This window comes from Stenella coeruleoalba, assembly GCF_951394435.1.
Source record: "Stenella coeruleoalba genome assembly, chromosome: 8".
Classification (NCBI taxonomy): Eukaryota; Metazoa; Chordata; class Mammalia; order Artiodactyla; family Delphinidae; genus Stenella; species Stenella coeruleoalba.
Window position 1 is genome coordinate 16475632 of NC_137154.1, and position 20300 is coordinate 16495931.

Below are 20300 nucleotides of genomic sequence, written 5' to 3' on the forward strand. Positions count from 1 at the left end.
TGCCAACACCAAACTGTCTTGATTGCTGTAGCTTTGTAGTATAGTCTGAAGTCAGGGAGTCTGATGCCTCCAGCTCCGTTTTTTTCCCTCAAGACTGCTTTGGCTCTTCGGGGTTTTTTGTGTCTCCATACAAATTTTAAGATGATTTGTTCTAGTTCTGTAAAAAATGCCATTGGTAATTTGATAGGGATTGCATTGAATCTATAGGTTGCTTGGGTAGTATAGTCATTTTCACAGTATTGATTCTTCCAATCCAAGAACATGATATACCTCTCCATCTGTTGGTATCATCTTTAATTTCTTTCATCAGTGTCTTATAGTTTTCTGCATAGAGGTCTTTTGTCTCCCTAGGTAGGTTTATTCCTTGGTATTTTATACTTTCTGTTGCAATGGTAAATGGGAGCATTTCCTTAATTTCTCTTTCAGATTTTTCATCACTAGTGTATAGGAATGCAAGAGATTTCTGTGCATTAATTTTGTATCCTGCAACTTTACCAAATTCATTGATTAGCTCTAGTAGTTTTCTGGTGACATCTTTAGGATTCTCTATGTATAGTATCATGTCATCTGCAAAGAGTGACACTTTTATTTCTTCTTTTCCAATTAGTATTCGTTTTATTTCTTTTTCTTGTCTGATTGCTGTGGCTAGGACTTCCATGACTATGTTGAATAATTGTGGTGAAAATGGACATCCTTGTCTTGTTCCTGAGCTTAGAGGAAATGCTTTCAGTTTTTAACCATTGAGAATGATGTCTGCTGTGGGTTTGTCATATATGGCCTTCATTATGTTGAGGTAGGTTCCCACTATGTCCACTTTCTGGAGAGTTTTTATCATAAATGGGTGCTGAATTTTGTCAAAAGCTTTTTCTGTGTCTATTGAGATGATCATATGGTTCTTATTCTTCAATTTGTTAATATGGTGTATCACATTGATTGATTTGCATATATTGAAGAATCCTTGCATCCCTGGGATAAATCCCACTTGATCATGGTGTATGATCCTTTTAATACGTTTTTGGATTCTGTTTGCTAGTATTTTGTTGAGGATTTTTGCCTCTACATTCATCAGTGATATTGGTCTGTAATTCTCTTTTTTTGTAGTATCTTTGTCTGGTTTTGATATCAGAGTGATGGTGGCCTCATAGAATGTGTTTGGGAGTGTTCCTTCCTCTGCAATTTTTTGGAAGAGTTTTAGAAGGATGGGTGTTAGCTCTTGTCTAAATGTTTAACAGAATTCACCTGTGAAGCCATCTGGTCCTGGATTTTTGTTTGTTGGAAGATTTTTAATCACAGTTTCAATTTCATTACTTGTGATTTCAATATCATTACTTGTGATTACTTTCTGTTTCTTCCTGGTTCAGTCTTGGAAGGTTACACCTTTCTAAGAATTTGTCCATTTCTTCCAGGTTGTCCACTTTATTGGCATAGAGTTGCTTTAGTAGTCTCTTAGGATGGTTTGTATTTCTGTGGTGTCTGTTGTAACTTTTCTTTTTTATCTAATTTTATTGATTTGAGTCCTCTCCCTCTTTTTCTTGATGAGTCTGGCTAATGGTTTATCAATTTTGTTTACCTTCTCAAAGAACCAGCTTTTAGTTTTATTGATCTTTGCTAGTGTTTTGTTTCTATTTCATTTATTTCTGCTCTGATCTATATGATTTCTTTCCTTCTGCTAACTTTGGGTTTTGTTTGTTCCTTTTTCTCTAGTTCCTTTAGGTGTAAGGTTAGATTGTTTACTTGAGATTTTTCTTGTTTCTTGAGGTAGGCTTGTGTAGCTATAAACTTCCCTCTTAGAACTGCTTTTGCTGCATCCTCTAGGTTTTGGATCATCTTGTTTTCATTGCCATTTGTCTCTAGGTATTTTTTGATTTCCTCTTTGATTTCTTCAGTGATCTCTTGGTCATTTAGTAACATATTGTTTAGCCTCTGTGTATTTGTGTGTTTTCTATTTTTTTCCATGTTGATTTCTAATCTCATAGCGTTGTGGTCAGAAAAGATTCGTGATATGATTTCAATTTTCTTAAATTTACTGAGGCTTGATTTGTGCCTGAAGATGTGATCTATCCTGGAGAATGTTCCATGCGTACTCGAGAAGAAAGTATAATCTGCTGTCTTTGGATGGAATGTCCTATAAGTATCAATTAAATCTATCTGGTCTATTGTGTCATTTAAAGCTTCTGTTTCTTTATTTATTTTCATTTTGGATGATCTGTCTGTTGGTGTAAGTGAGGTGTTAAAGTCCTCCACTATTATTGTGTTACTGTCGATTTCCTCTTTTATAGCTTTTAGGAGTTGCCTTATGTATTGAGGTGGTCCTATGTTGGGTGCATATATATTTATAGTTGTAATATCTTCTTAGATTGATCCCTTGATCAGTATGTAGTACCCTTCCTTGTCTCTTGTAACATTATTTTAAAGTCTATTTTACCTGATATGAGTATTGCTACTCCAGCTTTCTTTTGATTTCCATTTGCATAGAATATCTTTTTCCCTCCACTCACTTTCAGTCTGTATGTGTCCCTAGGTCTGAAGTGGGTCTCTTGTAGACAGCATATATATGGGTCTTGTTTTGTATCCATTCAGCAAGCCTGTGCCTTTTGGTTGGAGCATTTAACCATTCACGTTTAAGGTAATTATCGGTATGTTTGTTCCTATGACCATTTTCTTAATTGTTTCGGGTTTGTTTTTGTAGGTCCTTTTCTTCTCTTGTGTTTCCCACTTAGAGAAGTTCCTTTAGCATTTGTTGTAGAGCTGGTTTGGTGGTGCTGAATTTTCTTAGCTTTTGCTTGTCTGTAAACCTTCTGATTTCTCCATCGAATATGAATGAGATCCTCGCTGGGTAGAGTAATCTTGGTTGTAGTTTCTTCCCTTTCATCACTTTAAGTATATTATGCCACTCCCTTCTGGCTGTAAACTTTCTGCTGAGAAATCAGCTGTTAATCTTATGGGAGTTCCCTTGTATGTTATTTGTCGTTTTTGCCTTGCTGCTTTCAATAATTTTTCTTTGTCTTTAATATTTGCCAATTTGATTACTATGTGTCTCGGCATGTTTCTCCTTGGGTTTATCCTGTATGGAATTCGCTGCGCTTCCTGCACTTGGGTGGCTATTTCTCTTCCCATGTTAGGAAAGTTTTCGACTGTAATATCTTCAAATATTTTCTCTGGTCCTTTCTCCCTCTCTTCTCCTTCTGGGACCCCTATAATGCGAATGTTGTTGCATTTAATGTTGTCCCAGAGGTCTTAGTCTGTCTTCATTTCTTTTCATTCTTTTTTCTTTATTCTGTTCCACAGCAGTGAATTCCACCATTCTGTCTTCCAGGTCACTTATCTGTTCTTCTGCCTCAGTTATTCTGCTATTGATTCTTCTAATGTAGTATTCGTTTCAGTTATTGTATTTTTCATCTATGTTTGTTTGTTCTTTAATTCTTCTAGGTCTTTGTTAAACATTTCTTCCATCCTCTCGCTTTGCCTCTATTCTTTTCCCGAGGTCCTGGGTCATCTTCACTATCATTATTCTGAATTCTTTTTCTAGAAGTTTGCCTATCTCCACTTCTTTTAGTTGTTTTTCTGGGGTTTTATCTTGTTCCTTCATCTGGTACACAGCCCTCTGCCTTTTCATCTTGTCCATCTTTTTGTGAATGTGGTTTTTGTTCCACAGGCTGCAGGACTATAGTTCTTCTTGCTTCTGCTGTCTGCCCTCTGTGTCCTTTTTAATTTATGTCAATCTCATGGGTATGAAATGTTATCCTGTTATAATTATTGGGGTAGACTGTATTACTATTAACAAATTTGTGCCCCTCTTTACAAGAGAATTCTACATCACTGTTCTGCTAGACTCCAATGTGACCAATATGACTTCCTTTGGTCAATGTAACATGAGAAGCATCATCTGAGCCTTCTAGAGGGAAGCATTTTTAGAGCCAGTGTATGCTTCACCATGTTCTTTCTTTTCCCTCAGGTACTGAGAATGGCAATATCGAGGCTGTTGTAGGTATATTTCTCATATGTACTATACAGCTAAACTAAATAAGAAATCCAATCTGATATTCCACGTTTTAATCAGTTTGTTTAATCTGTTTATATTTATTGTGATTGATGATCTTATGGATTTATTTTCACCATATTATTTTGCGTTTTCTGTTTATCTTACTTTTTCTTTGCTGCTTTTTTCTCATTTCCTGCCTGATACACTTTTTTTTTTTTTTTTTTTGCAGTACGCGGGCCTCTCACTGTTGTGGCCTCTCCTGTTGCGGAGCACTGGCTCCGGATGTGCAGGCTCAGCGGCCATGGCTCGTGGGCCTAGCCGCTCCGCGGCATGTGGGATCTTCCCAGACCAGGGCACGAACCCGTGTCCCCTGCATCGGCAGGCAGACTCTCAACAACTGTGCCACCAGGGAAGCCCCTGATACAGTTTTGATACACTTTCTACATTCCCTCCCCTCCTCCTGTATCTTCTCTTTGTTTGTAAGGTTTGAAAACTATAGATTGCATTTCCATTATTTTGGTTACTGTCCTCACTCTTTTTTTGGTTAAGTTTTTCATCAGTAAATATTTCAGTATGATTCTGAAAGATTCTCTTTAAAAAAAAATAATACCACAACACCATTATCACATGCAAAAAATAGTAATTCCTTAATATTACATATCCAGTCTGTGTTCATTCCCAACTGTTTCTTCCCTCTTTATTTTAAAATACAATTTGTTTGAGTCAAAATTCAGTAAGGTACACACACACTGCAATTGGTTGAATTGTCTTTTAAGTCTCTTTTAATCTTCCGGTTACCCCTCTATTTCATTTTTTTTAATTCCTGTAATTTATTTGAGAAAGAAATTGGGTCACTTATCCTGTAGAGTTTATTACTCTACAAGATTTTACTGACTGCATCCCACAGGTTTAACATGTTCCTCTGTCCTCTGTATTTCCTGAATACTGACACCAGAATCCAGGGATTCTTAACTTTTTCATGTCATGGACTTCTTTGGCAGTCTGATGAAGCCTACAAACCCTTTCTTAGAATAATCTTTTAAATACACAGAATATATAAAATGACAAAAGAAACCAATTACAGTGAAAAGCAAATTATACTGTGGTTTGATTAGATTTATATTTCTTTTGGCAAGACTTCTGAAAGGTGGCGATATTCTTAAATTTTTAATATGTATACCTATACATTTTCCAACAGGATTTTAATTTATTCAGTTATTTTTGCCTCCTGAATATAACAAAAGAGTTAATATGCTTTAAGTAATCATTGAGCATGCCCCAACCCACCTATAGACTGGTAATTTTATTTAGTTTTACCTTTTAAACACAGAAAATAAATAAATAAATTTAGCAACTTTTTCATCAAGTTTTTACTCACCATTACACATCCTATGCACTTCCACTGGATTTACTTTTCTTCTTGCAGAAGGACTTAATTTTTTTTTTAAGTGAGGGTCTGTGGTTAGTAAACTGTCTGTGTATGTCAGAAAACTGCTTTGTCCTCACTCTTGAATGATGGTTTAAGAGAATATAAAATATTATATTTAAAAGAATACAAAATTCTAGACTTAACACTTTGATGCTATTCCTCCACTGTCTTTTGGTATCTAAGAAGTCATCCAGTTGTCACTACTTTGTAGACAAACTGTATTACCTAGTCTCATGGCTTTATGTCTATGTCAAGGCATAACAAATTTATCCCTCTAGCTCAGACCTTTACCCAGGAGTCCACACTAGAAGAACCAACTCCTCACTCAGTGTCTCCACTTAGATGCCTAATAGGTATCTCAAACTTAATATACCAAAGCTAAACTCCTCCCCAGTCTACACCTCCTTCAGTCTTCTATATCTCAGCTAACACCAACTCCATCCAACATCAGTCGCTCAGGTCAAAAATCTTGGAATCAACCTTCACCCCCTCTCCCTATCTGTCTGTCTCTTCCCAACTACTCCATGATCATCTCCTGTGTCTAACAGTTTTGTAGTTGCTTCCAGGTTCTATCCAGATCCCAAGCCCAAAATCACATCACATAATTTTAGTTTAGAGTTTCTACTCCAAAGTAATATTCTACCCTGAAATGGTGTTCAGTAAATTGAAGATGCAATTATTGAACCACTGGATGGTTTGGTTTGTTTTTTGGTCATTAGGTTTTGTTTTTTCTTCCTGCTTTTTTTTTTTTTCCCCACCAGAGTCTTTTCAAGCTCCATCCTAGTCTTTGAGCAGTAGTGAATTTGGTTATCTTCCTTTATCTTGCACGAAATATTGTCATCTCCTTTATTCCATAGAAATGAACAACCAGACACCAGAGCCTGTTCCTGGCCTTTGAGACCAGCAGGTTTACAGTTTCAGCTACATTCTCAACTTAGTGTTTTGTTCTATTTCTGGTCTATGGAGATATTTATGTTGTGTTTAGGCCTGACTATATTTTATTTTGATTTCTGTTTTGTTTTTTATCTGTCATTGCTATGTATATGGAGCAGAAGTAAAAACTAAGTACTAAGTATAGACTCATTACACTACCTTAACCAAAAATTGGTGGAGTCAATATTTTTCATTTGCATTTTCAATGACTTGGTAAATGGCATTTTCCCCCTACACATACTCTAATTTAAGACTCCTTTCTTTAGATTAAATAATACTCCTGCTTAGAGAGATAACAATAAACATATATAATGGTGTCTATGCATCTGAAAATAAAAACTATTTTCTGCACCACTGCATCTTTCTGAACACTGTGTTTAAGCTTCCAAGCATGAAGCCCAATAAATATATCTATTGTCTTTTTCCTAGTATTCATAAAAATCAACATTTCCAAATTTATAAGTGACAAAACTGGTAGGAACAAGGTGAGATACTATTTAAAAAATGGTGAGGTGTTCAAGTTTTATAAATATTCCTAAAGTGCTACTACCTATACACAGCTGGTTAGTATGCGCTAAAAGCTCCTCCTTCTTAATTTACAGAAATTTAAAAAATATACAATTATAACTACTGCTGTTGATAAATGTACCAGTTTGAATTTATGTGAGTGAAATTCAGAACTTTTACATTAACTAGAAAATGAAAGGCTACCTGGTTTTACCTTTGGTTTAAGTCAAGAGATAAGGCGTTTGCCTCTGGTTCTGCCATAACTTGTTTTGTGAAAATCAGGCAATTCACTGTCTTTAGGTCTAATTGTTTCCTTGCTTCTAAAATGAGGATCACCTTTATGATTCCTTCTAGCGCTCAAAGACTCTGACTCTTATAATTCCCAATAATTTTCTAAATCTTATTTTGCAAATTGGGTTACTTTTTCTGCAACGTAAAGTTTCCTTAAAATTTGGATTCAATTTACACTGTAACTTTTAAGAACAGGTTTTATGAGAGAAAAAAGAAAATATTTTTTAAATAGTTAATACTCTTTGCTACTTTTGTTAATACTGTTTTCAGTTTATGAAAATCAATGATAGAAACAAAAAGGTCAGATGATAGAAACAAAAAGAAACAAAGAAACAAAAAGGTCAATGATAGAAACAAAAAAGTCAGATTTTATTAGCACTAATAAATATCAAGTTTTCAAGGTGTGGGTAAAGAATTTGAAAAAGAACAGCTATATGTATATGTATAACTGAATCACTCTGCTGTACACCTGAAACTAACACAACATTGTTAATCAACTATACTCCAATATAAAATAAAAATGAAAAAAAAAAGTTTTCAAGATGCAAATTGATGAATGCTCTTCACCTCAATCATAAGAACACAAAATACCAAGACCCTAGTTTTTACTACCTGGGAATTAACAAAATTATATTTTTATGAGGTATTCAAACCATTCTTCCTTTTGATATTTTACGCAAATTCTCCTTCCAAGTATATCCTGAGATAATGCCTTTTCATACTTGATGGTAAAATTTATACATGGAAACTTTGTTCAAGGATATAGTGAGTCAAGAACGAGGCATAAAAGAGAAAAACAAATATCGTATATTAACACATACATGTGGAATCTAGAAAAATGGTTCAGATGAACCGGTTTACAAGGAAGAAATAGAGACAGATGTAGAGAACAAACGTATGGACACCAAGGGGGGAAAGTGGGGCGGAGGGGGGTTGGTGGTGGTGGGATGAATTGGGCGATTGGGATTGACATGTATATATTAATATGTATCAAATAGATAACTAATAAGAACCTGCTGTATTAAAAAAATAAACAAAAGGTAATCATAAAAAAATAAAACAAAAACGAGACATAAAACCCAGGCTCTGGTAGTCTGTTTCTCTTACTATTGCTCAAATGGCATTCTGATTTAAAAAAAAAAAAAAAAGCACAATCTACAAGTTGAATATTCCTGTAAAAGTCAGAAGATTTAAGAAATAGCATGCTTTACTTGTTCTTTGAACACAACAGCTCCTGTGAAATGCAACAAGTATCAGCTGCATATGACATGTCCAGTTGCCTCACCTCCAGTTCTTTGAGGTAGTTAACTGTTGTTTCTTGTCTCATTAATATGACTAAGTCATGGGGATGCTTCAAGTTCATAGGTGAATCCACCTGCAAGCAAGCAAATAATAGATAAATAAAGCTCAGATTTCATTAACGTTTCTTTGGATATGCCTTAAATTATTGTTCGATCACCATTATAATCAGTGTTAGGTGCTCAGTAAACTCAAGGGGTATTTATTTCAAAAGTGATGACATGTAAATTTCGGCAAAGAGAATGAGAGGTTCAATAGCTGTCCCTTGAACTCCAACTTGAAAGAGCAAGCTTTCAAAGTGAATATTCAGATTTGACTAGTCATGTAAGAAATATTCAAGAAGAGAAGTATTTGGAAATGAATGATAAAGTAAATTCCTTAAAATATATTTTATATCTATACTAATAAAAATAGATTGCTTTGTCTTGATAGCACATTCCATATCTGAACAGGTCTGGCGGCAATAAAAAGAAAAATACGAAAAGCATCTATTTTTCAGGCTATTTGCAGAAGCCGTAAATCAGAGATAATATAAAATAACCTTGAGACTTACAGTTTACAATTCCTGTTTCTGAATCATAAACAAGCAACTATGTTGTTGAATATGTAGGAAAAATGAACCCTCATATGCTGGTAGCAGGCTTATAAACTTATTATTTGGAGGGTTCTTTGACAACATATATCAAAATTTTTAAAGTACATATCCTCTGACCTAGGAATATAAATTCTAGGAAGCTATCCTATAGGCGTTCTTTAAATGGGCAAAGATATATACAAGGCTGCTCACTGTATTACCTTTAGCTGCAAAAAACAAACAAACAAAAGACCCAACAAACCTAAGTCCAGCAATGAGGGAACAGAGAAAGCCACTGTCCAGTGGAATGGGATACAGAAAAATGAGATCTACTATCATGGAAAGATGTTCACAATGTATAATTAACTAAAAGTAATGAAGAATAATAAGTATGCTATACTTTTTTTAAGAAATTACATTTTTATAGATATAGACATATACATGTCTGTATATGCACAAAACTAAGTTGGTTTACAGTGATTTCTTTGGGGAAGTGGGATTAAGAAGAGAGGCACATTTATATCTTTTACTTTATACACTTGTATTTATTTATTTATTTTGCGGTACACGGGCCTCTCACTGTTGTGGCCTCTCGCATTGTGGAGCACAGGCTCCCGACGCGCAGGCTCAGCGGCCATGGCCCACAGGCCCAGCCGCTCCGCGGCACGTGGGATCCTCCCGGACCGGGGCACGAACCCATGTCCCCTACATTGGCAGGCAGACTCTCAACCACTGCGCCACCAGGGAAGCCCTATAAACTTGTATATTTTAAAATTGTCTATAATACACACATAATATGTTTATAATAAGGAAAAAACAACACACACGGGGTTTTTTGAATTTCAAGAAAATCTAAGACAGTGGCCTTGGAGTCTAAGAGATGAAATGAAGTTCCTGCTATCCCTTAGTGTTAGACTGTCAAATTATAAACTAGCTCTTCAAGAAGTCCTACTTTGAGAAGAAACTACTGGGTTGGCCAAAAAGTTCATTCGGGGTTTTCCATAACATCTCTAAGAATCTTTCTATAATCTCTAAGACCTTGACATCAGCTCAATTAATTTTAGAACTAGCTTTTTAAGTGCAAAAGATAGCCTTGCTTAGACCTTGGTGAATGCAAGTCTATTTAAAAAACAAAAATTTAAAAAGAAGGAATGGGAATTCCCTGATGGTCCAGTGGGTAGGACTTGGTGCTTTCACTTCCAGGGTGCAGGTTCAATCCCTGGTTGGGGAACTAAGATCCTACAAGCTGTGCGGCATGGCCAAGAGAATACATAAATAAATATTTAAAAAGAGGGAATAAAAACAACATGATATAAGTTCAATGGTTGCTTTAATAATATGCACAATAACACTGGGCGATGTTGGGTGACTGCATATAAAACTCATCTGCCTTTCCTCATTCTATCATCTCAGAGATGCCACAAGAAAAAGAGATGCTAGTCTGGACTAACTTCCACTCATACTTTCATTGCAATTGTCTGAACTACATAATCATCATTATGCAGTTATGGATAATTACAATCTCCCGTGGTCTCTCTTTTATGACAAAATCCCTTCAGTGCTTCCCCTGGCCTTCCTACTATACTGGAATTAACATTAAAACTGCAGTCTGAACTTAAAAGGCACTAAAAATATAATAGCAAGGCCTATAGTTGACCACTTGAGCTGTGAATCTCCTCTATCAAACAGTCAAACCTGGCAAAGGTCTACAAGCAAAACGCTAGGTGTTTCTCAATGAGGTGTGGAAGCTTTTGCTTCTCTTTTCATTGTATCTCAGACATCGAGAGGTAGTGATTTAATACATCTCTCTTTATTTATTTATTTATTATTATTTTTTGCGGTACGCGGGCCTCTCACCATTGTGGCCTCTCCCATTGCAGAGCACAGGCTCCTAGCTGCTCCGCAGCATGTGGGATCTACACCAGGGCACGAACCCGTGTCCCCTGCATCGGCAGGTGGACTCTCAACCACTGCGCCACCAGGGAAGCCTCATCTCTCTATACTTAAATGAGGTTTTTAGAACAAAATTGGGGGAGGGAGAAGGAATGTGGGAGTATGACATTCCCATTCCAAAATACCCAACCAGTCTGATTACCTAACATTTGGAGAACTGCAAGAGGAATGACAGAATGAGACAAATGAAGATTTACATTAGATAAATACTTAATCTTAGCTTTAGATTAAAAAGATACTACATAACCAGCATGGGTCTGGCCCATATTCAATTGTGAGAAAGTACTTTTTCATTTCCTTGAAGCATTTAGTTCAACAAAGATACAGTAGCTAGAGAAGGTATAAAGATAAAATTATTAGCAGAAGGAAGGGATTCCACTGACAGTTTAACAGCTGTGTTTCTCTTTTTGACTTGGCAGCAAATGGCATGGATCTCTGCCAGATTAGGGTTGGTTACAGAAGATTTATAGCATTCACATATTTTTATTGAGATACTTTCAAGTTCTTAAATTTCAAGACTTTATGCTAATTATCTTTGGCAAATGCCAATCAGCTTGAATTTCTCTCCTTTCAAATACCTCTCCTCCTTAGAAGATTACGAAAGATGTTTGACATGTCTGCTAAGATGTTTGACAACTCTGTAAATACTACCACATCCATTCAACTAATAAAAATTTATTAAGCCTCTATGAACCAGGCGCACTAGGAGTCCATATCTGGAGTGTATGTACTCCTATTTTATATACAATGTGAGAAGGAATGGTAATATCCCTTCAAAACCGTTAGCATTTAGAAGTGGCTGCTGTAAGTCCAAGGGCAAAGAGTGATAGAAATTACAGAGAGGTAGGTTAAAAATGATATAATGCATACACAAGATCTCAAAGCACTGTATGGCTTTTTCACAAAGGACAAACAAACTTCCATTGCTGCACAGCACAATAAATGGTGCTTATAATGATCTGAATAAAAAAGAAAAAGTGAAATTATTTTCAATTTGCTGTACTTAAGGAGAGAAAGCATGAAATACATTTTAGAGCAAAATTTAAACTGCAGGGAAAAACTGACCATGTATTTGGAAATTAGCTATAATGGAATTCAACTATTCAAAATGATTCATTTTCTTAAGACTTCCAGGTAAACAAAGTTTCACTGTTATCATAGCAATTTATTTTAATAAAGAAAATGGCAAATTATGTAAGACAATTCAATTTTATTTTCCTTTTAATATATTATATAAGCACATGTACCCAATTGTATATAACAGTAAATATCTTACTCATATCAAGTTCATTTTCATATGCTGTCATCTCTAACCAAGATATTGGTAGTTCCTGCACTTCTAATCTGGAGTTCTACCTCTGTGAATTCAGTAAAATCACATGGTAATGGATGGAAATGTCACTATATAAAGGTAATGATTTCACTGCCAAGTTAAACAAAGGCTGAACAAATTAAATTTAAAAAACCAATCTAGGGAATTCCCCAGCAGTCCAGAGGTTAAGACTCTGAGCTTTCATTGCCGAGGGCATGGGTTCGATCCCCGGTCGGGGAACTAACATCCCACAAGCCACACAGTGCGGCCAAAAAACCCACACCAAATATAAAATAATCAATCTAACGAAATACACATTTTTGAGTTCTACAAAATCAATCACTTTCCACTGGTCCTTCATGATAAGAAACTGAACTTTTCTATTGTAACATTAGTTCTACCCTTCATATGCAACTTATTCTTCACATATGATGAATATTTTTATCTGTTATTTTAAAAAAATGGTATCCAAATGAGTACATGAAAGCACTGTTAATGGGGAACTCACTCTATTCCCATCAGCAGTTTGAAACTGACTAATGAAATCTTATATTATGCCATAATCATTAAAAAAGAATTTCCCTTAGGTTAAAAATGTGATGGAATATTTAAATATTTTATTCAGAGTTTTAGTTTATTTAAATATTGAGACAATACGATGGAAAACATAAATAAAAATATTCAAAGCAACCAAGATTTCACCTCTACCTTAAATGACCCCACTTAGTATTTACAGTTTTTCCTATCCAGTATCAGCAATCTCCTTCTTGTGGCAAAATACCTGCTTTGCTTGGCTGGAAGCATCCTTCCCCACATGGGAAGCCTGATCAGTGGATTGCTTCCCCTTGGTATCTTGGTGATTATTTCTGAGAAGGGACATTAACCAAGTAGTTAGCTTATACTAAAGAGTCCCTAATCGAGAACTTTTGTTTGAGCTATTGGGGAATAGCCATCCTGTACCCACAGTGGGCCTGAGAATGGGGTAAAAGAAGTAAACAAATGAAGACAGAGAAAAACCTATCCAGGTTATACTGTTTGAGCCCTGTATCAAGCTGTATCTGTAGCACTTAGAATTTGTCCAGAGGGGAGGAGCAGCGCCTGGACCCTGCGCTCACTGAGTGCCCTCCAAGGAAACCTACACAACCCACTGGACCAACCTTAGCCACTGGGGACAGACACCAAAAACAACGGGAACTACGAACCTGCAGTCTGTAAAAAGGAGACCCCCAAAAAGGTAAGATAAGCAAAATGAAAAGACAGAAAAGCACACAGCAGATGAAGGAGCAAGGTAAAAACCCACCAGACCTAACAAATGAAGAGGAAATAGGCAGTCTACCTGAAAAAGAATTCAGAATAATGACAGTAAAGATGATCCAAAATCTTGGAAATAGAATAGACAAAATGAAAGAAACATTTAACAAGGACCTAGAAGGACTAAGGAGGAAACAAGCAATGACGAACAACACAATAAATGAAATTAAAAATACTCTAAAAGGGATCAATAGCAGAATAACTGAGGCAGAAGAACGGATAAGTGACCTGGAAGATAAAATAGTGGAAATAACTACTGCAGAGCAGAATAAAGAAAAAAGAATGAAAAGAACTGAGGGCAGTCTCAGAGACGACTGGGACAATATTAAACACACCAACATTCGAATTATAGGGGTCCCAGAAGAAGAAGAGAAAAAGACAGGGACAGAGAAAATATTTGAAGAGATTATAGTTGAAAACTTCCCTAATATGGGAAAGGAAATAGTTAATCAAGTCCAGGAAGCACAGAGAGTCCCATACAGGATAAATCCAAGGAGAAACATGCCGAGACACATATTAATCGAACTATCAAAAATTAAATACAAAGAAAACATATTAAAAGCAGCAAGGGAAAAACAACAAATAACACACAAGGGAATCCCCATAAGGTTAACAGCTAATCTTTCAGCAGAAACTCTGCAAGCCAGAAGGGAGTGGAAGGACATATTTAAAGTGATGAAGGAGAAAAACCTACAACCAAGATTACTCTACCCAGCAAGGATCTCATTCAGATTTGATGGAGAAATTAAAACCTTTACAGACAAACAAAAGCTGAGAGAGTTCAGCACCACCAAACCAGCTTTACAACAAATGCTAAAGGAACTTCTCTAGGCAAGAAACACAAGAGAAGGAAAAGATCTACAATAACAAACCCAAAATAATTAAGAAAATGGGAATAGGAACATATATATCAATAATTACCTTAAATGTAAATGGATTAAATGCTCCCACCAAAAAACACAGACTGGCTGGATGGATACAAAAACAAGACCCATACATATGCTGTCTACAAGAGACCCACTTCAGACCTAGGGACACATACAGACTGAAAGTGAGGGGATGGAAAAAGATATTCCATGCAAATGGAAATCAACAGAAAGCTGGAGTAGCACTCCTCATATCAGACAAAATAGACTTTAAAATAAAGACTATTACAAGAGACAAAAAAGGACACTACGTAATGATCAAGGGATCGATCGAAAAAGATATAACAATTGTAAATATTTATGCACCCAACAATAGGAGCACCTCAATACATAAGGCAAATAAATACTAACAGCGATAAGAAATTGACAGTAATAAATCATAGTAGGGGACTTTAACACCACACTTTCACCAATGGACAGATCATCCAAAATGAAAATAAATAAGGAAACACAAGCTTTAAAGGATACATTAAACAAGATGGACTTAATCAATATTTATAAGATATTCCATCCAAAACAACAGAATACACATTTTTCTCAAGTGCTCAGGGAACATACTCCAGGATAGAACATACCTTGGGTCACAAATCTAGCCTTGGTAAATTTAAGAAAATTGAAATCGTATCAAGTATCTTTTCTGACCAGAACGCTATGAGACTAGCTAGATATCAATTACAGGAAAAGATCTGTAAAAAATACAAACACATGGAGGCTAAACAATACACTACTTAATAACGAAGTGATCACTGAAGAAATCAGAGGAAATCAAAAAATACCTAGAAACAAATGACAATGGAGACACGACAAACCAAAACCTACAGGATGCAGCAAAAGCAGTTCTAAGTGGGAAATTTATAGCAATACAATCCTACCTTAAGAAACAGGAAACATTTCAAATAAACAACCTAACCTGCACCTAAAGCAATTAGAGAAAGAAGAACAAAAAAAACCCAAAGTTAGCAGAAGGAAAAATATCGTAAAGATCAGATCAAAAATAAATGAAAAAGAAATGAAGGAAATGATAGCAAAGATCAATAAAACTAAAAGATGGTTGTTTGAGAAGATAAACAAAATTGACAAACCATTAGCCAGACTCATCAAGAAAAAACGGGAGAAGACTCAAATCAATAGTATTAGAAATGAAAAAGGAGAAGTAACAACTGACACTGCAGAAATACAAAGGATCATGAGAGATTAATACAAGCAACTCTATGCCAATAAAATGGACAACCTGGAAGAAATGGACAAATTCTTAGAAATGCACAATCGGCCAAGACTGAACCAGGAAGAAACAGAAAATATGAACATACCAATCACAAGCACTGAAATTGAAACTGTGATTAAAAATCTTCCAACAAACAAAAGTCCAGGACCAGATGGCTCCACAAGCGAATTCTATCAAACCTTTAGAGAAGAGCTAACACCTATGCTTCTCAAACTCTTCCAAAATATAGCAGAGGGAGGAACACTCCCAAACTCATTCTACGAGGCCACCATCACCGTGATATCAAAACCAGACAAAGATGTCACAAAGAAAACTACAGGCCAATATCACTGATGAACATAGATGCAAAACTCCTCAACAAAATACTAGCAAACAGAATCTAACAGGACATTAAAAGGATCATACACCATGATCAAGTGGGGTTTATTCCAGGAATGCAAGGATTCTTCAATATATGCAAATCAATCAACGTGATACACCATATTAACAAATTGAAGGAGAAAAACCATATGATCATCTCAATAGATGCAGAGAAAGCTTTCAACAAAATTCAACACCCATTTATGATAAAAACTCTCCAGAAAGTAGGCATAGAGGGAACTTACCTCAACATAATACAGGCCATATTTGACAAACCCACAGCCAACATCGTCCTCAGTTGTGAAAAACTGAAACCATTTCCACTAAGATCAGGAACAAGACAAGGTTGCCCACTCTCACCACTCTTATTCAACATACTTTTGGAAGTTTTAGCCTTAGCAATCAGAGAAGAAAAAGAAATAAAAGGAATCCAAATCGGAAAAGAAGAAGTAAAGCTGTCACTGTTTGCAGAGACATGATACTATACATAGAGAATCCTAAAGATGCTACCAGAAAACTACTAGAGCTAATCAAAGAATTTGGTAAAGTAACAGGATACAAAATTAATGCACAGAAATCTCTGGCATTCTTAAACACTAATGATGAAAAATCTGAAAGTGAAATTAAGAAAACACTCCCATTTACCACTGCAACAAAAAGAATAAAATATCTAGGAATAAACCTACCTAAGGAGACAAAAGACCTGTATGCAGAAAATTATAAGACATTGATGAAAGAAATTAAAGATGATACAAATAGATGGAGAGATATACCATGTTCTTGGATTGGAAGAATCAACATTGTGAAAATGACTCTACTTCCCAAAGCAATCTACAGATTCAATGCAGTCCCTATCAAACTACCACTGGCATTTTTCACAGAACTAGAACAAAAAATTTCTCAATATGTATGGAAACACAAAAGACCCCGAATAGCCAAAGCAATCTTGACAATGAAAAATGGAGCTGGAGGAATCAGGCTCCCTGACTTCAGACTATACTACAAAGCTACAGTAATCAAGACAGTATGGTACTGGCACAAAAACAGAAATACAGATCAATGGAACAGGATAGAAAGCCCAGAGATAAACCCACACTCTTATGGGCACCTTATCTTTGATAAAGGAGGCAAGAATATCCAGTGGAGAAAAGACAGCCTCTTCAATAAGTGGTGCTGGGAAAACTGGACAGCTACATGTAAAAGTATGAAATTAGAACACTCCCTAACACCATACACAAAAATAAACTCAAAATGGATTAAAGACCTAAATGTAAGGCCAGAAACGATCAAACTCTTAGAGGAAAACATAGGCAGAACACTCTATGACATAAATCACAGCAAGATCCTTTTTGACCCACCTCCTAGAGAAATGGAAATAAAAACAAAAATAAACAAAAGGGACCTAATGAAACTTAAAAGCTTTTGCACAGCAAAGGAATCCATAAACAAGACCAAAAGACAACACTCAGAATGGGAGAAAATAATTGCAAATGAAGCGATTGACAAAGGATTAATCTCCAAAATTTACAAGCAGCTCATGCAGCTCAATAACAAAGAACCCAATCCAAAAATGGGCAGAAGACCTAAACAGACATTTCTCCAAAGAAGATATACAGATTGCCAACAAACACATGAAAGAATGCTCAACATCATTAATCATCAGAGAAATGCGAATCAAAACTACAATGAGATATCATCTCACACCGGTCAGAATGGCCATCACCAAAACATCTAGAAACAATAAATGCTGGAGAAGGTGTGGCGAAAAGGGAACACTCTTGCAGTGTTGGTGGGAATGTAAATTGATACAGCCACTATGGAGAACAGTATGGAGCTTCCTTAAAAAACTACAAACAGAACTACCATACGACCCAGCAATCCCACTACTGGGCATATACCCTGAGAAAACCATAATTCAGAAAGAGTCATGTACCAAAATGTTCATTGCAGCTCTATTTACAATAGCCAGGACATGGAAGCAACCTAAGTATCCTTTGACAGATGAATGGATAAAGAAGATGTGACACATATATACAATGGAATATTACTCAGCCATAAAAAGAAACAAAATTGAGTTTTTTGTAGTTATTTGTAGTGAGTCTGTCATACAGAGTGAAGTTAAGTCACAAAGAGAAAAACAAATACCATATGCTAACACATATATATGGAATCTAAGAAAAAAATAAAAATTAAAAAAAAGGTCATAAAGAACCTAGGGGTAAGATGGGAATAAAGACACAGACCTACTAGAGCATGGAATTGAGGATATGGGGAGGGGGAAGAGTAAGTTGTGAGAAAGTGACAGAGTGGCATGGACATATGTACACTACCAAACATAAAATAGATAGCTAGTGAGAAGTAGCTGCATAGCACAGGGAGATCAGCTAGGTGGTTTGTGACCACCTAGAGGGGTGGGATAGGGAGGGTGGGAGGGAGGGAGACGCAAGAGGGCAGAGATATGGGAACATATGTATATGTATAACTGATTTCACTTTGTTATAAAGCAGAAACTAACACACCATTGTAAAGCAATTATACTCCAATAAAGATGTTAAAAAAAAAAAAGAATTTGTCCAAACATTCCAATGAAAATTTTCAAAACTGAAAGTCTTAATGGTATTGATAAACCTCTGCCTAATTTTTTTGAGGCCCCCTGTCTAGGGTATCTTCTTTTTTTTAATTAATTCATTAATTGAATCATTTATTTTTTGGCTGTGTCGGGTCTCAGTTGTGGCGCGCGGGCTCCAGAGCGTGTGGACTCTGTAGTTGCAGCTCGCGGGCTTAGTTGCCCCATGGCATATGGGATCTTAGTTCCCTGACAAGGATCGAACCCGCATCCCCTGCATTGCAAGATGGATTTTTAACCACTGGACCACCAGGGAAGTCCCTGTTTAGGGTATCTTATCCTTTTGGCTCTTGTATGAGCCTCTGTGCCTTTGCACATGCTAATTCCTCTACTTGGATAGCTTTTCTCTTCTTATGTTTTTGATGAAAGCCAAGTGACTTGGCTCAAATGACATTTCTTTTCTGAAACCATCCTTCTCTTGAGCTCCCATAGTATTTTATACATATTTCAGTATTAGCATTTATTACAGTGTTTAATTATTGTATGGCCATCTTTCCAAAAAAAAAAAATTGGGGGCTTCGCTGGTGGTGCAGTTGTTGAGAGTCCGCCTGCCGATGCAGGGGACACGGGTTCGTGCCCCGGTCTGGGACGATCCCACATGCTGCGGAGCAGCTCTGCCCGTGAGCCATGGTTGCTGAGCCTGCACGTCCAGAGCCTGTGCTCCGCAATGGGAGAGGCCACAACAGTGAGAGCCCCATGTACCGGAAAAAAAAAAAAAATTTTTTTTTTTTGTATTCCTCTTTCTACCCTCAGTACTTAATGTGCTTTCAGGTACAAGTTAGGTACATAAAACATTGATGATTGTTTGATGAAAGTGTCTGATATCACACTGTTAGATTCTCTATCTCCTAAGGCATTATGGCTCACTAATGACTATCTGGAAAGGAGGTAAAGAGGCTAAGCCACCAGGAATCAGGAAAAAATAAGTCCTTGACAGGACTATGACCAGCTGTGTGACCTTAAGCAAATCACCTTCCCTGTCAGGGCTTCTGTTTCCTCATCTATAAACTGAGGGCACCCAACCTAATGACTTCTAAAAATTCCTTATACTTTTCAAATCCTACCTCTATAAAAGATTTAACACTATTATAAAAGTATCACTTTTAACCAGCCTAACCTATGACACTGAAGTAATGTGATATTCAAATGAATGAATTTATCATTCTTTCAATTTGCCCATATAAACTTGTACTCACTTTAGGCAAGGGACTATTTCCAAAGCTACAGTTAAAAGCTTCTTTAAACAATCTGTCAAATTAAACCAAGGCTCCAATTAGCAGTGGCTACTTATTTCTGAGAGTTAAGTTGTTCATTGTATCATAGACAAAGTTAGCCCTCTCTGTCCTTTCATTGCTTAATTCCAAGAAAGTTCAACTTAAAAATAATCTTTTTTTCTGATTTACAAGCTAAATATATGTTACTATAAAAACAAACACATTATAGACAATATAAAGAAGCAAGTTAAATTACTTGAAATCTCACTTTCAGATATATCTGCTGTCATATACATATATCATGTTAGGATAACTTCTCTGTATTTATCAATATATACATATATAGCTATGTAGATAA

At 36.1% G+C, this 20300-nt stretch overlaps 1 protein-coding gene across 2 annotated transcripts in view; it reads right to left on the bottom strand.

Moving 5' to 3' along the window:
* Positions 1–20300, bottom strand: part of TTC17 (tetratricopeptide repeat domain 17) — a 154170-nt gene that overhangs the window by 118636 nt on the left and 15234 nt on the right. For both annotated transcript variants that reach the window (XM_079929426.1, XM_079929425.1), the window contains exon 2: positions 8428–8517. In XM_079929426.1, coding sequence (XP_079785552.1) covers positions 8428–8517 — 90 coding nt within the window. The remainder of the gene's footprint in view (positions 1–8427; positions 8518–20300) is intronic.